General features: G+C 38.2%; 1 protein-coding gene across 2 annotated transcripts in view; it reads left to right on the plus strand.

Annotated features, from left to right (window-relative positions):
- sbf2 (SET binding factor 2) overlaps nucleotides 1–21,837 on the plus strand; it is a 144,655-nt gene that overhangs the window by 17,912 nt on the left and 104,906 nt on the right. For both annotated transcript variants that reach the window (XM_017707285.2, XM_017707286.2), the window contains exon 2: nucleotides 11,322–11,407. In XM_017707285.2, the coding sequence (XP_017562774.2) occupies nucleotides 11,322–11,407 (86 nt within the window). The remainder of the gene's footprint in view (nucleotides 1–11,321; nucleotides 11,408–21,837) is intronic.

Here is a 21,837-nt window from a genome sequence, read left to right on the forward strand (position 1 = left end):
GGAATGCTAAGAATGCTTTTGCCTATATGTTGCAGAACTAGACCACATGATTTCAGTTAATGTGGGCTGTGGACACCTGATGTGTTGTCATCAGTGGTCCACAGCTGTAACCCAGGCTGTTGCCCCAGTGACAGCTGGGGACTGTCTCAGAGATTTATTGCTCCCCAGCTCCACAAAGAGTTCTTCAGAGGTCAACTCTTGAAGAAGCTGGTGACAGCTGGTTTGAGATGTATGTAGAACTGGGGGCTTAATCCATGTGTATGTTACATAGCAGCCTATATTCTCTCTCTCTCTCTCTCTCTCTCTCTCTCTCTCTCTCTCTCTCTCTCTCTCTCTCTCTCTCTCTCTCTCTCTCTCTCTCTGCATCATGTGCCTGTTTTGATGTGAGGCACCTTAGAGTACATGTCCATTTGTATGTTACATAGCAGCCTATATTCTCTCTCTCTCTCTCTCTCTGCATCATGTGCCTGTTTTGATGTGAGGCACCTTAGAGTACATGTCCATGTGTTGTTTCTGCAGCCCTTTGCTGGATGATACTTTCCAGTAGAAAAGACACATCGATCAACAGCCTGTCTTTTCATAGTATTCATGAAGTGCTTAAACACCAAGCCTGCTGTGTAATATTTGATATCTCTATTTGTTTTAGTCCTCATTCTGTCAGAAGGGGCTGCTTGCATGATGGCCCTCAGAATTCCAAGCGTTACCTGAGGCTTACTCCTGGTTTTCATTGTAACTATGGAGCACATGGTGTCCACTGTTGATCAACTCTTCGCTCTGTTTTGATCCAGGGCCTTCCGCCAGAACGGTCCCTGTCATTCCACTTTTTGCCATGCGGTACGTCTCCAGTTGTTTTAGGCCTGGTTTTCTCTTTCCTTTGGGAATTATAAGCCAGGAACTTCCACTTTCTCCATTTCACCAACGTTGTTTTGAGTTAGAGCAGCCGTCCAAAGCACTTATCTTTTAGTGTTATTTTAGACTTAAACTCTTTTATTTTTAATCTTACCGTTATTAATCTTAAGGCTTCAGTAATTACTATAAGAAAGTGTTTTCTTATCAGACATTGATTGGTAAATATAGGGTAATATCAAAAAGATTAATCCGATTTCAAAGCGTCATATTTTCACAACTGTGAGGTGCCTTTAGGAACCAATCACTTTCCAATTGAAAGAGGGGCTTTTTGAGTTTCTGACTGTCAGTAGAAGATGGCTCCCTTCAGTCTGAGAGGAGAGGAGACCCCTGAGCAGAAAGCGTTCTGAGTTCTCCGCTTCAATAAGAGTGAATCTGTCATAACTGTGCAGCGTGATTTTCGTGGGGAGTGACGCTCCAACAGCTCAGATTGTTTGTCGCTGGTTTCACAGCACTGGATGAAATCGCACGAAAAGAGCTGTGAGTGCAGCGACAGCCGACATGCTCAGTCCAGGATGGGATGAATTTGACTATGGTGTTGATGTCCGTACAGCTGGAGGAGGCTCATATTGAGCACTTGTACAATTACATAATAAACTTTATGCTCACTTGCACCATTTACAGTTGTGCATTGTTCTGTAATGATTTACAAGTGAAATTAATAATTTTGAAATTGGATGAAGCTTTTTGAATCATCGGTTTGGTGCAGCATACATGCAATACAGGCAGCATGTGTAAATAAATACAGTACTGCGCAAAAGCCCTTCATTTATTTAATTTGTGGTCAAAACTGTTATTAAGTGATAGTTATTTATTTTTAGTTTGTTACTGTTTTTGATGAGCAAATGGAAAAGTACATGAGTACTGTAAAAGTCTGTTGCAGCTGTAGGTGTATCACTTTGAAGTGATGCAAGAATGTGTAAAATATGCACTGTGGACAGTGTTCGCTTTTGTGGTAAATAAATAGTTGTTCTTTGGTCTCGGGAGGGGAATTTGGATTGATAAGTAACCAATGGATGTGGATTATTATATACACAGAATAAGTACACCTACAGTCATATGCCAGAGTTTAAACCAAAGGTTTAGCTAGTTTAAATATTTGCATTTTGTCTTATTTCTACTTTCCAATCATGCACAACTTTTTATCTAGAAAATGACATTTGACCTTTTACTAGCATGCTGTGCCTAATAAAGTGGCCTGTGTGCGTGTTTGTGTGTGTGTGTATGTATATATATAAAGTATATGTATTTTATATATACACAGTGCAAAGACATCAGTACACAAGCAAAATAAAGTGCTAAAAACAGGCAAATGGCATGTAAGTACTGTGAAATTAATGTGTAAAGTGTGTAGATATGAGAGCACAGAATGAATGTCTGTAACAACCAGAAGTTTCTCTGAGTTTAAAGGGTTAAAGACAAAAATAAAACTTTGGTCATAGGTTGTAATTTTGTAGACCAATGTAGTGATTTTAGTTATTGACTGTAGCCAGTAGTTTCCTATTTGAAAGTCCTTTGCCTGTCTAGATTAAATTCAGAAACAAAATAGTCAGCACTGCTATTCCCTGCTCAGCATGTTTACAGGAAGCAGAATCCACGTCAAAGTCAGTGTGAAAAATGAGCATGAAAGCAGCTCAATGAAAGACAGAAGGTGATTGGAAAATTCAGTTTGGTGCCATGATCATCCATCAGGAAAAAACCTGCCTTATGCTTTTTTTGTTTTTGTTGGGTTGTTTGGCCAAATCACTGGCTTTGAAGAAAAGCATTCTTCAACATCTGATGAGTTCTTTTGTCCTTTGCGAGAGAGTGACTGCGTTTCCACCTGGTGGTCTAGGGATCATGCGTACTGACATAACTATACATCCTTGACACGGTTGCTAGTTGTTCTGTGAAAAGAAAAAAAAATAGCAAGTAGGCTAATACTGCCTTTCACTGCTCCTCTGAAGCTTTGGTTTCCCCCTTCTCAATATGCCATAACTAGTGGACAGACCTATTCACATTTGTGAGAAATAGAAAGTTAATTGCTAATGAAGTTGACCGGATTGGGACACAACACTTAAGACTACTTATTCTGTTCTGCAGCAGTTCTCAGAAAAGGCTATATGAAATACACGTATACACCAGTTAGGCATTATGACCACCTCCTTGTTTCTCCGCTCATTGTCAAGTTAATCGGCTCCTCTTACTATCTAGGTGCACTTTGTAGTTCTACAGTTACAGACTGTAGTCCATCTGTTTCTCTGATACTTTGTCAGCCCCCTTTTACCCTGTTCTTCAGTGGTCAGGACCCCCATGGACCCTCACAGTGCAGGTACTATTTGGGTGGTGGATCATTCTCAGCACTTCAGTAACACTGATGTGGTGGTGCAGTGTTATTGTATGTTGCGCTGGTCTGAGTGGATCAGACATAACAGTGCTGCTGGAGTTTATAAACATCTCAATGTCGCTGCTGGACTGAGAATAGCCCACCAACCAAAAATATCCAGCCAACAGTGTCCTGTGGGCAGCGTCCTGTGACCACTGATGAAGGACTAGAGGATGACCAACACAGACTATGCAGCAGATGAGCTGTCGTCTCTGACTTTGCATCTACAAGGTGGACTGACAAGATAGGAGTGTCTAATAGCGGACAGTGAGTGGACACAGTGTTTAAAAACTGATCCACTCGTACCAGCACAACACACACTAACACACCACCACCATGTCAGTGTTACTGCAGTGCTTAAAATGATCCACCACCTGAATACCTTCTCTGTGAGGGTTAGTCAGGCAACATAACTGAACCTTAATCCATTGAAATTATATGTTCTAAGCTGTATTGACTCCACATACCCCGTCCCGTCTCCAGGCTTTTATTTTATTCTTCTGTTTTAAAACTTTAGGTTATGAAGGTACAAATACAAACTTTTCACCTGGCAAAACTTTAAGGTTCACAATAAACCTTTTGAAGTACCTTTTACATTGTTTGTACCTTGATGAATGAAAATTGTACCTGCACAGAATCTTTATTTCCACCAGTGTATATAGATCTATGTTTCCAACATTTTGGCCAAAAATGACATTATTTTTAGCTTAATTACAGACTAACAGCAAATACTCTGTTTACAATGAGTAATGCAGTAATTTCGACCTCAGAGTTTAAACTTTAGGTTTGGTCTATTTAAATATTTACTGAATGTTTAATTGCCACTCTAAAGGAATAGCTTGACCAAAATTGCTAATGTGGCTCAAATGAATGAGAGCTAATAGCCACCAATTACAATGACGTCATTTGCGTAATGCTAATTGGTGGCTATTCGGTTTCGTTCATTGTTACAAACGAGCATTGTTAGCATTTTTGGTCAAGCTTCTCCTTTAAAGGGAAACTGGGGCCAAAATGAAAAATGGAACCATCACTAAATCTGTTGTAAACATGTTTAGTCACGTCTTGCAGCAACGCTGCAGTTGTCCTAGAGGGAGTTCTTTCAAATGAAAGACTATAAAAATGCCCTTCTGAACTGTCTTGAAGTTGGGAGGAACTTCTGAAAAACTACAGCTGCTTTAGGGTGAAATTTTAGGCACCGGCTATTGGAAATGTTTCGTTTTTTGGTTAGCCTCTTTAGCTCCTTGAGACCACCAGTGGTTCCAAAACGCACTTCGTCATATTCTTCATAACTTTCATATTTCATAAGCTACATTCAGAAGCTGGGCATCGTATGAGGCTGTAACTTCTTTCCAGTCAAGTAGACGGTGGTCTTTTTTTTTTTTTTTTTTTTTTTTTTTTTTTTAAAGCCTTTTTATAAAAGAAGCTGAACTCACAGTTTTCTACTGAAAGTTGACCCGTTTTTCCACAAATTTGGGCTATAAACTATAAACAGACGCCGTCTCTTCAGTGATCTGCTCTGTAAGCATTGCTTTTATTATATAATACAAAGAGTGTCTGAGATTTTTGGCTTGTGAATGGTGGTAAATTGTAAGCATGTAGCGATATGTGTAGATTCTAAACACGTTGTTAATTTGAGGGGAGATTTTACCAAAAAAAAAAAAAAAATTTACATTTATTTTATAAAGTTACTGAATAATTTGCCTCACGACTTGGTCACGAAAATTCAGATGAAGAAAACAAAATATGCCCTGGTCAATAAGAGGTTAGCTGGTGTAGCTAATGTCAGTACTAGGAAGCTGAATTAAATATGTTTAACTGTGGTAACTGTCATAACAATGAAAAGAATGGATTACTCAGAGAGTACTCATCAGATGAGGAGGACCACAAACTGAAAGCTGTAGTTAGCAAAGAGCTGCCTGACTATTTATATACTCTACCTCGGTTTCGCTTCTTTTCAGCGGTTGAAAAAGTAAAAAAACATCTCTATTTTGTATACTTTACAAAATCTTTAAAAAACGGTTTTGTTTATGATTTTGTTTGTTGTTTTTGATGAATGAAGTAAGAGTTGCTGTAATGCTATTCTGGTTATATTTATTAGCCTTTAGCTCTGTCGTTAGGCTAACAGTAAAGACTGGTTGCCACCACAGGGATTCCCATTGGTTGTATGCTGTAGTGATATGTTCTGGGTACTGCAGTAAAAGAACATTGATGAGCAAGAATATAGTATACAAGCCCATTTCCAAAAAAGTTGTGACATTTTGCAAAATGTAAACAAATACAAAATGCAATGATGTGGTTCTGTGAAAGACTGCACGAACAAATGGTGCGACAAATTAAGAACAATGTTTCTCAGTGTAAAACAGCAAAGAACTTTTGCTTTTCATCGTCTACAGTACACAATATCATTAAAAGATTCAGAGAGTCTGCAGAAATCTGTTTATAAGGGACAAGGACAAAAAACAGTATTTGCTTGCCATGATCTTTGTTTGTTTACTGCAGTAAACACAGACATGACTCTAGAGGAAATCACTGCATGGGAACAGAAACACTTCTGAAAAACACTGTCTGTGAACGCAGTTTTTTGCTGCATAAAAGTTACAACTCTAAAATGCAAAGAAGAAATCATATGTAAACTGGATCCAGAAATGCTGCCACCTTTTCTGGGCCCGAGCTCAGTGTCTTGTGGTCTGACGAATCATTTGAAATATTTTTGGAAATCATGGACACTGTGTCCTCCAGGCTAAAGACCACTAAAAATCAATAGACAATATTCATGGTATGTGGGCGCATTAGTGCACATGGCATGGTTGATGTCCACATCTGTGAAGGCACCATTAATGCTGAATGATATGTACATGTTTTGGCAACATATGCCGCCATCCAGGCGATGTCTTTTTCGGGGAAGACCTTGATTATTTCAGCAAGACCATGTAAAACCACATTCTGTTTTATAGCAGCATGGCTCAGTATTAAGAGTCTGGGTGCTAAACTGACCTGTCTGCAGTCCAGATTGGTCACCACTTATAATATTTGCCGCATTATGAAATTAAAAATGAGACCCTGAACTGTTGAGCTGCTGAAATCCTGTATCAAATAAAAACGAGAAAACAGTTTAGAACTACAGCAGCATCTCCTCAGTTCCCAAACACTTGCAGAGGGTTTTTAAAATGTGATGAAACACAGTGGTTAACAGGCCCCCAACCCAACTTTTTTTTGGGTCGTGTTGTTGGCAGTCTCAACAGTTGATATGTTGTCTTTGTAGTATTTTGCTTAAAAAATATGGTTTACATGATTTTCATATCATTGCATTATATTTTAATTTACATTCTGCACAGCGTCCGAACTTTTTTGGAAATGGGTTGCAAAAGTGTGAATTTTGTAATAGTGACAAGGCTGAAAGATGCGATGCTGAGCTACAGAATAGTGCATAACATGACAAATAACATATTAAACACTAGTTTTAGGCTGGAATGACCATTTAAACATTTACTAATGTTGAGAGTTTTTAACATCCTGCTTATCAGATATTTGACTGAATTTGCTGACTAGAGCCAAAGCACATCTACCTCTTTGTCCCTGTCCTGGTTTTCCTGTATGAACTGAAGCTAACCTTTAAACAGGCCTCACTGTGGCTGCGGCTGTCACCCCGTTACCTGCTTTGACCTGAATATAAACTCATTATTTCTCTTCCTCAAGTTTAGGCTTCAGTGTTTGCATTAGTTTGCATTATGTTGTGTAAAAGTGTTGGAAATACTTGATCACCATGTGTAAATGCATTATACACAGTTGTGTATCCTTAAATATCATTTAACTGTAATGTAACAGATGTTTTTAAGTTTGGCGAGCAAGTGTGCAGTGCTGCATCTTTACATATTTAAAAAAAAAAACTTTAAAAGGTGTTCTGCATCATATGATCCGTGACTGTCCTTCCCACTCTTATAATCTGGCTTGTATTAACTCTCGTGATTTTTTTTTTTTTTTTTTTTTTCTTTCCCCCACATACTCTTTAGCAATATTCCAAGAATTATGATTTTATGCAAGCTGGTATTTTTTTTTATTGGCTATGACTCATTCCTCTCCAGCATTCTCAGAATCCTTTATTTGATGATTCTTTTTTTTTTCTTTCACATTCGAGTACAGTTTTACTCTCAGTGAATTGTCACTCTTTAGGTGGCACAATACTGCTATTTCATTTTTTCAATGAAATACTGAAAATTTGCATATCATCCAGAACAGATGAGAATTGTACATTCTTTCTTTAGAATCTGCAAAGCTTTAAGCTTTTAAAGCTGAAATATTTGTAATTTGAGTGCTGTGGTCGTCTAAAGGTTGGCTGCTATGCCAAAACTAATCAAATCCTATCCCATGACAAGAAATACCTAGCCATAAACGTTCATACAAAACAGCAGCTTTTTTCGGTTCAATGTTATGTGCAGTGAGAAATACTATTTAAATTAAAGAATTGTAATTGAAATTTGTTTCCTGAAATACAAAAATAATGTCATTTTTGCTTTTATTAACCAAATCAGGTCATCTTCTACTCAAGGTCTTTTCCACTTCAGTGAATGATGTACCAACATGTTTGTTTGACAGAGGAACTCTTACTGGACAAACATCAGCTCGAGCAGTAAGCCTTGTTTTCTGTATTGTGATTTGAGCGTGTGAGAGAATTTTTACTATTGTCACAAAGAACATATTTCATAACTAAGCAAAAATAAATAAATGAATACATATTTTTGTTGTATTTGTGCTACTATGGCTTTAAAATATAAATATGTATATAGAAAAAAAACTGTTGAGGTTATGCTGACTGTATAACCTCAATAGCCTTTCAGTTCACAAATAAGCTGTTAGATTTTTTTGTATTGTGCATAATAGTGAATGGTGCTTTTGTAATTTTGTATTTTTGCTGTTTGCTTAAAGGAGAGGTTAATTTCCTGTTTGTGCACCACAAAAACATCTGTACTTGCACCACACCCAGTCATAGAAACACAATTTAAACAATAATTTATCACTTGTTACATCATCATCATCCAACAGCAATGGTGACGAGATAAGATCTAGTAGAGCATAAGTAGAGTTACAGCTCCTAATGATGTAATCGATTACTCTGAATTTATGGTCTGACTGATGTTTTATTAGCCACTGCCACAACGTTTTTATTTGTACGTCTCAATTATATATTTTCGTTATAACGTGAAAACGTTTCATTCTCAGATTGAATTAATAAGTTAATCTTTTTTCATCTTATGTTTTTATAACTTCCAGTGATGGCCCATTACGAATTACTGCCGCCCCCTAAGCACAGTCCTGCAGACCACTAGAGGGTGCCTCACGGCCCACTGCCGGTCTGTGGCCCATAGGTTGAGAAACCCTGGTATGTAACGCACAAGGGGCCAGTGTCTAAACCAGAATGTATAGATAAAACTGTAGAGAAGAAGAAAGTCTGGTGTTGCAAAACGTGGAATGATGGAGGCCTATACTCAAGCCACTGTATTCCCAGAGATACCTTAGTATGGTAACCTTTTAACCCACAAGTACAGTGCATTTCAGATAATTTGGGATGTTAAATTTTGTCAGTTTATGATTAAGCGTCTTTACCTCAGCCTCCCTGTTCAGTCAGCATGATGAATTGCAGGAAACTCCAGCACCTTTGGCAGAATGAAAACCTGGAGTTTTCATTTCCCAGCTTCAGATTCGATCATGGGGATTTACGCAAGTACTGTTCTTTTAAATTTACAAAGCGTCAACTCCACTATATTTACTCTCTTATCTAAAAAGATCTTATCTAATAAGGACTGAGTAGTTTAAATAACCTGGCTAAGGCAGTAGTTTAAATTATTTCTATTGGTTAGTGCTCCTTACTATTTTCCTCTTGCGGTCCACTTATAACATTTATGTGGTTAATGTACCAGAATTGGTCATAATTCACATTTACATGACTGTACTCCAGCCTCTCTTCACTGCTTGGAATTAAACAGGCTGTTTTTGTTAATGTGTCTTTAAGACTTTTATAAATCTGCTCTCTTCTGATTGGCAGCCCTGTTCGGGTTGGTGCCTCAGTCAAATAGCACTCCATACCTGAAACACTCCTTAAAACCTATTTAAAGTGAATAACTTTTATAGACAAGTTTGTTTTTAAATCAATACCATCAGTGTGTTTTGCATCAGTGACAATGGCCCTAAAACAACTCCTGACATTTAATTTAACATTTCACTAAAGCAATAAGCCACGAGAGGTTTACTGGGATTTTATCACAGGGGGAAGGGTGTTCTTTGGCACGACGTGAAGCAGAGTGCCTAAAACTCCCTTCCCCATGATAAAATTGCAGTAACTCATGGCCTCAAGTGGCTTATTGCTTTTATAAAACAGCTGCCAACATAAAATATATTCAAATACACAATATTTTAGATAATTATTTTAGTAATTATTAATAGAAATCCACATATTAAGTATTCTGCCAAGAAATGTAGTTCCTTTAGTGTTACAGTATTACTGATAAGCAACCATCGAGCGTTAAATGAGAAGAACGTTCGATGGTTACTCACTGTAAACTGGAGACGTTTCATGTTTTTTGTAAACTTTATTTCTATAACAGTGAACATGTGATAACACAGCACTGTTTAATGCAAACATTTGTTTATAAGTATTTTGGTCGCCAAATTACCGCCACAAGGCTTCTGCCAGTCTGACAACGCCACTTTTCTCATGCTGGTGCTGAATCGAAAATGGCTCCCTGCTCCCTACATAGTGCACTATGTAGGAATTTAAATACTGACTCCTGCAGCCCAACAGAGCAAAACATCACGAAAAATGGGATTCATTTGGGATTCAGCCACATTCATACTTGACAGGCAGTAGAAGGTAGAATTTCTCAACTTAATGTCACATTATAGCTCACTATTTAGCTCAGGAGTACGGAGCCGTTTGGGATTCAGCCTGGACTTGATGCAACTTCTAACTGAAATGCGAATGTTTGAACCATGTAATCCGTTCAGGTGACATTCTTCAGACGTTTATATTGCCCTTATTTTGGGTAAATCTTATCATGAGTACGTTAATTCAAGCCTGCGATATTAATGTTGTTGTTTAGCATGTATGCTATCTTTTAGCCTGTTAGCTAGCTGACCACCCTAGCTCTAGACAAAACCAAAACAAAAACAAGTTCTTTCTTCATCGGTTCAATCTGTGCGATCAGCATTAGAGTCAAAGCTTAATCTATTAACAGCAGATGGGTTTTACATGCTGTGATGCAGTAATACAGAGTTCAGTTGATGTGAGGCGTCATAGCCATGATATAGCATGATACAGCTTCAAACGTGGCTTAGCCAGTCAGATTTTATTATCTGTTTTATAATTTGCATTATAGACTCCTGAAGAGGAGCGCTTTAGATGATGTGAAATAGCCTAGTTCAGTGGAGTAATGTGCTGTGCAAACACAAGGCTGATAAGCTGCACCACCATAAGTCAAAGCTCATTCTGAGATCTTAGATATGATATATTTTTTGTTTTTACTGTAAACATCTTTGTCATAAGCAGAAATGTTTTGACAATACATTAAGTAATAGCCCGAATAGTTCATATTTTTGGTGGAGGAGATGGATGCTTGTCATTGGTTGCCAGGCATTTGGGGACACAAGATTGAAAAGTGGGGTTCTAAGCTACACAAACACAGCTCTGTCTCCATGAAGAGAAGGAAATGATAGGTTTTGGACTTCAGCAAGACCTGGAAGAATGCATGAAGAGTGATTGTGCCAGTTATGAAATCTGGAATAGTGATCACACATTACAGCTTTTTGTGGAGGGGATTATCCTGACATGCCTCCTTGTAGTTCCTTGGAAAATGTCATTTCGATTAGTAAGAATTGCTGTCATGCCTGTAACGTGTGTTCTCTTGCTTTCTTTATTTATTTGCTTAATTACTTGTTTTTTTTCTCTGGGCCAGTAATTAATGATCAGTTACTTGTTAAATGTTTACCTATTTTTTAAGTTTGGCACTGACTGTAAAATTATACTATTCTTTCTTTCTTTATCTGTTTTTATCATCAGGTTCAGGAGAGGGAAGTGGCAGAATCATCCAGCGCTTCCCCAAAAAGGACTGGGATGGCACAGCGTTCCCTCAGGGTGTGGAGATGGTGAGTAGAGCCTGCCTAGAACATGTGATCTGGTGTTGTGAATTAAGTAGGCTTTTGGCATGGTCTTGGCAGTCATTCTGTAATGCTCACCTGCTTGTGATTAAGTGATTAAAAAGCTCCTCATGATGTTCTGATTGTGTCAAAAATGTTAAGAACTGTACTTGATGAAACTGTAAGACCTCTTCTTGCCTTTTAGCTGTACTAATTTAGGTTGTATCATAGAGACCTCTATATATGTGGCCTCTTTTCACCAATAAATGGTATGGATAAAAGGGTAAAGAGAAATCAACATAAAAATACAACCCTATTTCCAAAAAAGTTGGGATGCTATGCAAAATGTAAATTAAAAACAAAATGCAATGATGTGCAAATCATTCAAATCCTATATTTCATTGAAAATACTACAAAGACGACATATCAAATGTTGCAACTTAGAAATTGTATTGTTTTTTGAAAAATATGACTATTTTGAATTTAATGCTGACAACACATTCCAGAAAAGTTGGGATCGGGGCCTGTTTACCACTGTGTTTAATCATTACACGATGAAAAGCCAAAGTTCTTTATTTAATGTTGAGAAACATTATTCTTGAATTGTTGCACTATTTGATCATGACTTTCACAGAATGGTCAACCCCTCCTCATCATTACTTCTGAAAACTCAGCCTCTCTGAGATACTCTTTTATACCCAGTCACGTTACTGACCTGTTGCCATTTTACCAACAGGACGTTTTTTTAGCGTTACACAACTTTACCAGCCTTTTGTTGCCCTCATCCCACCTTTTTGGGAATGTGTTGCTGGCATCAAATGTGCATATATTTTTCAAAAAACAATGAAAATTCTCTGTTTCAACATGTTGTCTTTGTACTTTTTTCAATGAAATATCGCACATCATTGCATTGTTTTTATTTACATTTTACCCAACTTTTTTGAAATGGAGCTCTATTTACTTTCCACATCTTCTGGAACGCATTTCTGCATTTCCTCTGTCAGCAAATACATAATGGTTGTTGGTTGTTTACTCAGAAGTTGATTCCAGCTGCTCTCATTTACACTAATTGCAGAATTTCATGCTCTTGTCTCATTTTCTCTCTGCGAGGAGGGTTTTGCCCATCTAGCCTCTTATCATCATGACTCTGCTGGGTGTCTTAGCACTCCATTTAAGGGCAGTATCAGGGAGGTCACTCTCTTGCTGTCTCTGGGTCAAGCTGTGGGGGTCCAAACTCCAGACTGATGGCCAATTACTATGAGGCACAAATCATCCCGGCTCAGAACCAAATATTTGCTTATCTGAGACAGAGAACAAGCTGTAAATCTCCAGAGCAATGCATGGAAACAAGACTAGGTATTGGGACGCCTCTACTTCACTTAACAGTTTTCTATGAAGGGCCTGCTCTCTGCTTCGATGCCTCACGCTGAGCGGATGTCAACTGTTAAAATGGAGAGCCAATTGTAATCAACATTTTTCATGCTGCACAGCGTAGGAATAAGCTGCCTTTCATCAGCCATCATTATGTGTTGAAGTCTACCTACAATATTTGGCTTCCTCTAAAGCATCTTGTGGTACTTCATGTTCTCAGTCTGCTCTGGAAACCAAATTGGAAATAAATTCAAACTCGAATGGAACGTGTTTGGCCTGGCGTTCTTGTGTCGAATTTAATTTCACTTTTGTCACAGCGCAGATTCATTTCTGGCATTGACTGACGGGCAGAAATTATGCTTAAGGAAGTCATGCACATGTGATTTATGTTGAGAGGTAATCTTTCAAACCTGCTTTACAAGGCTCACCAGTAGATTTCAAACAGATGTTAGTTACTCTTAAGGTAATTCAACATATTATTCCTTTTATAATACCATAAATCGTTGCTGACGGAAGAAAACCTTGTATCTCCTATGTTGTCGTTTTTCAGTTTTTGGCATAATTTGAAAATGCCTGTTGCTCTTTACATTGTATGTAAACCTCATGAAGAGTGGATCAAAAGAAACGGCCTGAACAAAAAGGCTGATTCCATTGACTTCCATTAAAAGTAAATTTAATTTTCCTCCTACAAAGTTACGATTTTGGAAATACAATGTTTTTGTCCAACAGCAGCGAAATATGGGCCTTTATTTTGTTCTAGGGCGCAGTGTTCATCTTGTCTGAGAGATTATTCATCCCTTAACAGGCATTTTTCATTACTAATAAGCAAAGTCTATTGATGGCGCAGCTGATGCATTCTTGGTAAGACAGAGGACATTCCTGACTATTACTAAATCCCATTTGGAAGACATAAGAAGATTGTCTCATTATTGGGCGCATTCAGGCTTCCCTTGTACTTTGCTGTGAATTTCTGTGTGGGAAGAAGAATAGATAGCAGCTGGGTGCTTTTGAGTATATTGCTTATGGTTGTGCTAACCTTGTCAAAGGGGCTGTAGATATAGACCATCCCTCAAAGCAGGTGGTGAAACCTTTGCTCAGCCAACGGATTGCATCTGGGTCAAGCCTGATTCGGAGCATCTTTATAATCTTTATAGTCTTTATAATGCGACTAAAAGTGCATAGTAATATTTTGTTGGACAACTTTTTTGGAAAAGTTGTTCTTTTTTTACAATTTTAGATATTTTTAGATAGTTTACTTGGGTTATACTTTGCTTTTTGTTAGAATAATCTACATTATACACATGCATACACTGAAATTTATATACAACCCCATTTCCACAAAAGTTGTGATGTGCAAAATGTATATAAAAACAAAATGCACTGATGTACAAATCATTTAAATCCTACATTTCATTGAAAATAGTAAAATTCCACATATCAAATGTTGAGACTGAGAAATTGTTTTTTGAAAAATATTTGCCCTTTTTGAATTTGATGCCAACAACAGGTTCCAAAAAAGTTGAGACGGAGGCAACAAAAGGCTGGTAAAGTTGTGTAATGCTTAAAAAAACTCCTGGTGGTTGACTGGTAACAGGTCAGTAACATGATTGGGTTTTAAAAAGCATCTCGGAGAGGCGGAGTCTTTCAGAAGTAAAGATGACATTTCTCAACATAAAAAACAAAGAACTTTTGCTTTTGATCATTTTTAGTACAAAATTACATTAAAAGATTCAGAGAATCTAGAGAAATCTCTGTATACAAGGGACAAAGCCAGAAACTAGTATTTGCTGGCCATGATCTTTGGGTCCTCTGCATTAAAAACGGACATGATTCTGTAGTGGACATCACTGCATGGGCTCAGAAAGACTTCACTTTGGCGCTGCATACAAAAATGTAATTTATGCTAGTTCAAACTTGCAAACGCAAAGAAGAAACCATATATAAACAGGCTGCCACCTTCTCTGGGCCCAAGCTCACTTAAAATGCACTGAAGAGAAGTGAAAAAGTGCCCTGTTGTCCAACAAGTCAACATTTGAAATTCTGTTTGGAATCATGGACACTGTGTCCTCTTGGCTAAAGACCACTCAGCTCATCAGTGTACAGTTGAAAAGCCAGTGTTCATGATGGTTTAGGGGGGCATAAGTGCACATAGCATGGGTGTCATGCCCATCTGTGAAGGCACCATTAATGCTGAATGATATATACATGTTTTGACAACATATGCTGCCATCCAGATGACGTCTTTTTCAGGGAAGACCTTATTTCAGCAAGACAATGTCAAACCACTTTCTGCATGTATTACAGCAGCATGGCTCCATATTTAAGAGTCCAGGTGCTAAACTGACCTGCTTCAGACCAGTTGCCACTGATAACATCTGGCACATTATGAAATGAAAAATATCACAAAGGAGACCCTGAACTGCTGAGCAGCTGAAATCTTGTGTTAAAGCAAAAACAGAAAACATTTCATTTTCAAAACTACAGTAGTGTCTTCTCACTTCCCAAATGCTTACAGAGTGCTGTTAAAAGATGTGATGAAAACACAGAGGTAAACAGGCCCACGTCCCAACTTTTTTTAAACAAATTCAAAAGCATTTTTCAAAAAAGCTAAATTTCTGTTTGAACATTAAATATTTTGTCTTTGTACTGTATTCTTTTCAAAATATGGTTTACATGATTTGCACATCATTGCATTTTATTTTTATTTGCATTTTGCAAAGTGTCCCTTTGTGGAAATGGGGTTGTGAATGTATCTAATTTGAAAATCAGATTGGTTCACTGGATTTAATGGATGCATTATTTTAAGGACAAGAATTAGCTGGGTCTGTTTCAGTGTTCTAAGTGGTCTCAGACAGCTGGCTCATCTTCCATTCCTTAGTGGGCAAAAACAAAGTAGTCGGGAGAATGGCTGCCCTTGGGTTTGTGTGAACTTGCAAAGAGGCAGCAGATCTGGCACATTAAAGCAATAAGCCACAAGAGGCCGTGTGTTACAGTTTACTGTGGTTAAAGGCAGTTGCTTGGCATGATGGGTGCAGACTTTGGGGCTCTCCAGATGACGCCTTTTCAGACGAACTTGAGCACGCTCCTTTTCATCGTTGCCTATAAAGCAATGCACAACGTGACTGGAAAGCGTTTCTCTGGTCTGCAAAAAAAATATTCATGTTTTTAAATGATGTGTTTAAGTTGAAATACCACCAACATTTGTGCTGAGCACCGTACATCATCTGCAACTGACCAATCAGTACTACTCTCTAGTTATTCATCCAATATGGTTAACCTGGAGCTAGAGGTGGACAATTGGGTAAAAATATATCACAATACTTCAAGACTTTTGTCACAATCCACAAAATGCATCATGATATTTTTTTTGTTTTTTATATATATATATATATATTTATATATATATATATATTTATATATATATATATATATATATATATATATATATATATATATATATATATATATATATATATATATATATACACACACACACACACACACACACACACACACACACAACATGTATAAGAAATACTGTAGTAATACGAATAGTAATAATACTGGAAGGCTGTACATACATGTACCTTTAACTTGACCATTTTTGCTGATGTATCCGTGTTTCCTGTTTTTCAGAAAGGTTCTAACGTGCAGAACAACCCTATGCACAGATAATCCCATCATACTGAAAACTCAAGTCATCATTACAAAGTAGAAGCGGGCAGTTTGTTGTATTTATAGTCCAGAGCTGTGTATGTATCCCTGTTAGTCACTGGGCCTGTCAGTGGCACTGGTCCCAGGAGGCTGAAATACAGCACAGGCTGTTTATAATGGCCTTCAGGGCAGACGGCATGATTGCATCCATGCAACATTATTCCAGAAGTCTTCAACATGTGGAGGACTTCTAAATATAGATTTGACTCTGTCAGTTCAGCCAAACATCTCAGCATCTCCAGATGTTGTTCATCTCGCAATTATGCCCCCTGGTTCTTATTGTGTTTTGTTGCCGCGGTCCGTCACTGAGTTGTTTCTCCTGATTTGTGATGTCGAGGCATTTTATATGCGTCTGCGTTTAGGAATCTTCGTGGCTCCACATCCTGTTAATGAAAAGACTGACGTGCATCGGGTCAGTTATGTGCTTCAGCTTATTTGCTCAAGAAAATCTAAACAGTTTAATTGTTAATTGTGTTCGTGTTTTGCATTTTGTTTACTCTTCCACATTTACCACATTTAGGCCTAACCATTCATAAAAATGTAACTGAATTGGTCGCTGGGGGTTGAATATATCCAGCGAAGTTTGTCGCACGTTGGTTTTGTGGCAAAATTACTGGAATTCCAGCTTTGTAGTTTTAATGAAGATACACTATAGAGTTTAACACGCCAGCTAAGCAGTTAGCTTTTTTTCTTGGTATGTAACCCATTATTATTTGCAGACTTTTGTTGTACTATGAAAATTACTCCTAAGATTTCGCCTGGGAATAGATAAAACAAAGCGGATGGGACCAAGCATGAAAAGCATCTTGCGGTCAAAGCAGCCCCCCAGCAAACTAAATAACCACAGATGAGGAATGTTCCAAATTAAAAAAAAAAAAAAAAGTCCTGCCCCCAAACATATTTACAGCTCTTGTCTCCAAAGGTGTTTTCAATCTTGGAGGAATTGGGCCAGCTCTGCTCTTTCATGCGCTATTTTCAACCTTTGCACGACAGTTTAGTTTACAGAGAATGCTCTTCATGTAAAATGCTATTACTATTCAGTGCTTAGATCAGCCAGAGACTGTCAACAGGATGAGGATACGACGGCAGACCACTGAGTTCTCAGTCCTGTTTTTTTTGACCAAAGAATTGTGAAGAGATTTGTCCATTACAGCGAACAGTCATCGCAAACAACCTAAAGAGCTACTCAGTGTTGCATAAACAGTGATGGTCAGCCTGGCCTCATATGAGACAGATGTTCTCTGTACTTCTTTTAACTGTTCATTTTAAATTTCAATGAATTAACTGAATTGGGAACATGCATGGATGGTTTTTGTACAAGCCTATTTCCAAAAAAGTTGGGATGCTGTACAAAATGTAAATAAAAACACAATGCAGTGATGTTGCAAATCACTTAAACCCCATATTTCCTTGAATTTATTACGAAGACAGCAAATCAAATGTTGCAATTTTATTTTCTTTTGAAAAATATTTGCCCACTTTGAATTTGATGCCAACAACACATTCCAAAAAAGTTTGGATGGAGGCAGCAAAAAGCTGGTGAAGTTATGTAATGCTAGAAAAAAAACACCTGGTGGTTGATTGGCAACAGGTCATTAACATGACTGGATAAAAAAAGCATCTCAGAGAGGCTTAGTTTTCAGAAGGAAAGATGAGGAGGGGTTCACCACTCTGAAAGACTGCATGATCAGATAGTGCTAAAATTTTGCTTTTCATCATCTACGATGCATAATATTAAAAGATTCAGAGAATCTGGAGTATTTGTTTGCAAAGATTTTTGGGCCCTCAGGCAGCACTGCATTAAAAAACAGATATGACTCTGTAATGGAAATCACTGCATGGGCTCAGAAACACTTCTGAAAATCACTGTCTGTGAAAACAGTTTATTGATGCAATACACAAATGCAAGTTAAAATTCTAAAACGCAGAGAAGAAACTGTACATAAACAGGATCCAGAAATGCTGCCACCTTCTCTGGGCCTGAGCTCATTTAAAATGGACTTGGGTGAAGTGGTAAAGTGTCCTGTGATTTAAAATTCTTTTTGGAAATTATGGACACTGTTTCCTCAGGGCTAAAGACCACTCGGCTTGTTATCAGTGCAGAGTTCAAAAGCCAGTATTCATGATGGTAAAGTGGGGTAGTAGTGCGCATGGCTGACTGGCACATCTGTGAAGGCAACATTAATGCTGAGCGATATATACATGTTTTGGCAATGTATGCTGCCATCCAGACGACGTCTTTTTTCAGGGAAGGCCTTGATTATTTCAGTAAGACGATGACAAACTACATTCTACATGTATTACAACAGCAAGGCTCTGTATTAAGAGTCTGGGTGCTAAACTGACCTGCCTGCAGTCCAGATTTGTCACCCAATGAAAACATTTGGGTTATGAAATGAAAAATATAAGTAAGAAGACCCTACTGAGCAGCTGAAATCCTGTATCAAACAAAAATAGGAAAACATTTCACTTTCAGAACTACAGTAGTGTCTACTCAGTGCCCAAACACTTCGAGTGTTAAAAGAAGAGGTGATGAAAAACAGTGGTAAACAGGCCCCCTCCCAACTTTTTGGAACATGTTGTTGGCATCAAGTTCAAAACGGGCATGTATTTAAAAAAAAAAACAATACAATTTTTCAGTTTCAACGTTTGATATGTTGTTTTTGTAGTATTTTTTTTTTTTAATACGCTTTACGTGATTTGCTAATCATTGCATCATATTTTTATTTACATTCTGCACAGTGTCTCAACTTTTTTTATGTGGTTATACTTGGAATGAGTGCCTTCAGACTATATCGCTATTCAAGTGTTAATGAGATTATTTCTTTGTTGTAACAATGCTTCTTGGCAATAAATCTTATACCACTGGAAAGCCTGTTAATTTCCCTTATAAATGATGCCACATTTGTAAGGAAAATGCATGTGTGGGATGAGCAGTAGAGCTGAATATGTGGATTGCACCCATGAAAAATTTGCTAAATCCTCTCTGCTAATGCCAAACAGCTTGTTCTGCCATTGGCTCGTTTGGTGGACTGGATGATTGAGGTTTGAAGAAACAAGACACATTGGCAATTTAACAATTTATTCGTTTAACAAACAGGAGCCTCAGTAGTGTGTGGAAGAACCATACACAGCCGCAACAGCCTGGCATCTCCTCCTCATGCTGGTCACCAGCCTGGTCACACGCTGCTGTGCGATGGCATCCCATTCTTCAACCAGCATTTGTCGCAAGTCAGCCAACGTGGTTGTGTTGGTCACTCTGGCACAAACAGCTTACCCAAGCTAATCCCATAAGTGATCAGTGGGGTTGAGGTCAGAACTGCTTGCAGGCCATTCCATCCTCTCCACTCCCAAATTCTGGAGGTAGTCTCTGATAAACCCCACTCTGTGGGGGCAAGCGTTGTCATCTTGGAGGATAGAGTTCGGTCCCAGACTGTGGAGATACGGTATTGCCACTGGTTGCAGAATTTCATCTCGATATCTCTCTGCATTGAGATTGCCTCCAATGATGATGAGCCTCATTTTTCCAGTGAGGGAGATGCCGCCCCACACCATCACACTTCCTCCACCGAAAGATGTTACTCTGTCGGTGCAGCAATCAGCATAGTATTCTCCGTGTCTTCTCCACACTTTGACCCTATGATCCAACTGCCGTAGGCAGAATCTGGACTCATCTCTGAACATAACGTTCCTCCACAGGTTCAGGTTCCAGTGCACTTGTTGCTGACACCAGTGCAAGTGGGCCTGACGGTAAAGGGCAGTCATGGCAGGCTTCCTGGCAGCCCAATGAGAGTTTGGCTATGTGCAGTCTGTTCCGGAATGTATGGGCAGAGAGCAGTTGGCCATATTGTCCTGCAAACCTTGACTGCCAATCTGTAGAAGACAGCCAAGTACTGACAGGGTGAGGAAACAATCTTCTTGGGCTGTCGTTTTCTTGGGACGCCCACTTCGCCTGTCTCTGACATCCTCCTTTATATGTAACTTGGCCTTCAATTTGGAGATGGTACTAGGGCTCACTCCAAATAATGCCGCAACTTGGTTTTGCGCAACACCAGCTTGAAGTTGCCCTATCGCACGGACCTTATCCTGATCAGTCACACGTGGCATGCCTATTCTTGGTAGCAGACACCTTCTGACCTGCACCTGATTGGCAGCACCTGGGGGTACCAGAAGGTCATGTTTGGCAATGGCAAAGAAGATTTGGCAAATTTTTCATGGTCGCAACCCACATACTCTGCTCTACTGCTCATCCCACAAATGTATTTTCCTTACAAATGTGGCACCATTTGAAAGGGAAATTAACAGGCTTTCCAGTGGAATAAGATTTATTGCGAAGAAGCATTGTTACAACAAAGAAATAATCTACCAAACACAAATTTCCTTACTTTTTGTGCTAAGTTTACATGTTTTGGTCACTATGGTATTTGCACAGATATGTTTTTAATGTAATGTTCTCTGTGGTGACTTCATTTCACTTATGAGAAAGTGTTCCATATACCATATGCTTCGAATTATGTGGTATTTAAGATGCACTCTGTTTAGATGTAATTATCTTCCTTCAGCTTAGTTTGTTGTCGTATTGATATGTGAAGGAAGGAACGTTTTATGACCTAGAAGTGTCAAATTCGTGTAATGTAGTTTGAGAGAATTCCTGGTCAAAATTAGATGCTCTCAAGATCCACAGACATTTCTCTTAAAGTTAAATTTACTAGCAGTGTCAAAAGGGAAGAAGTTAAAAGCATTGGAAGTTTGAAGAATGATTTCTCTCTGAATGAATTCTCTCATAGATTAGCTTTGTGAGTCTGTTTTGCTTGTTTGTTTCCATGATCTTTCATGGTCATTGATATATAACTTGTACAAACAGCAGTGAATACTAAGCCCAACTGAACTTGTTCAGACATTATCATTGACATTAAAGAGGTTATCAGCTTGTTTTTTTTTCTTTTTTTAAGATTCCTTCATAAATATACTATAATGAAGAACCCATGCAGGTGTCATATTTTATTTGAGTTGGGCCGGAATATACTGGTAGAGGCTGGTGTTGTGTTTTTTTAGGCCTGTCACGATCATGAAATTTTATCTGATGATGAATGGCCATTTAAGTAATTGTAACAATGTAATTTTTGTTTGTTGTACGCAAACATTAAAACACAAGGACATCAGTACTTAAATTCTAAGTAATTGCATAAGTGGAATAAGTAGGCCTTGTTAATTGCTAATTGTTAATCATTTAAACCTTAAATGTAAATGTATATAGTACAAAGACAAAATCAAATGTTGAAACTGAGAAATGTTTTATGAAAAATATTTGCCCATTTTTGTATTTAATGCCAGCAACACATTCCAAAAAAGTT

The sequence above is a fragment of the Pygocentrus nattereri genome, chromosome 15 (assembly GCF_015220715.1).
Source record: "Pygocentrus nattereri isolate fPygNat1 chromosome 15, fPygNat1.pri, whole genome shotgun sequence".
In the NCBI taxonomy this organism is placed as follows: Eukaryota; Metazoa; Chordata; class Actinopteri; order Characiformes; family Serrasalmidae; genus Pygocentrus; species Pygocentrus nattereri.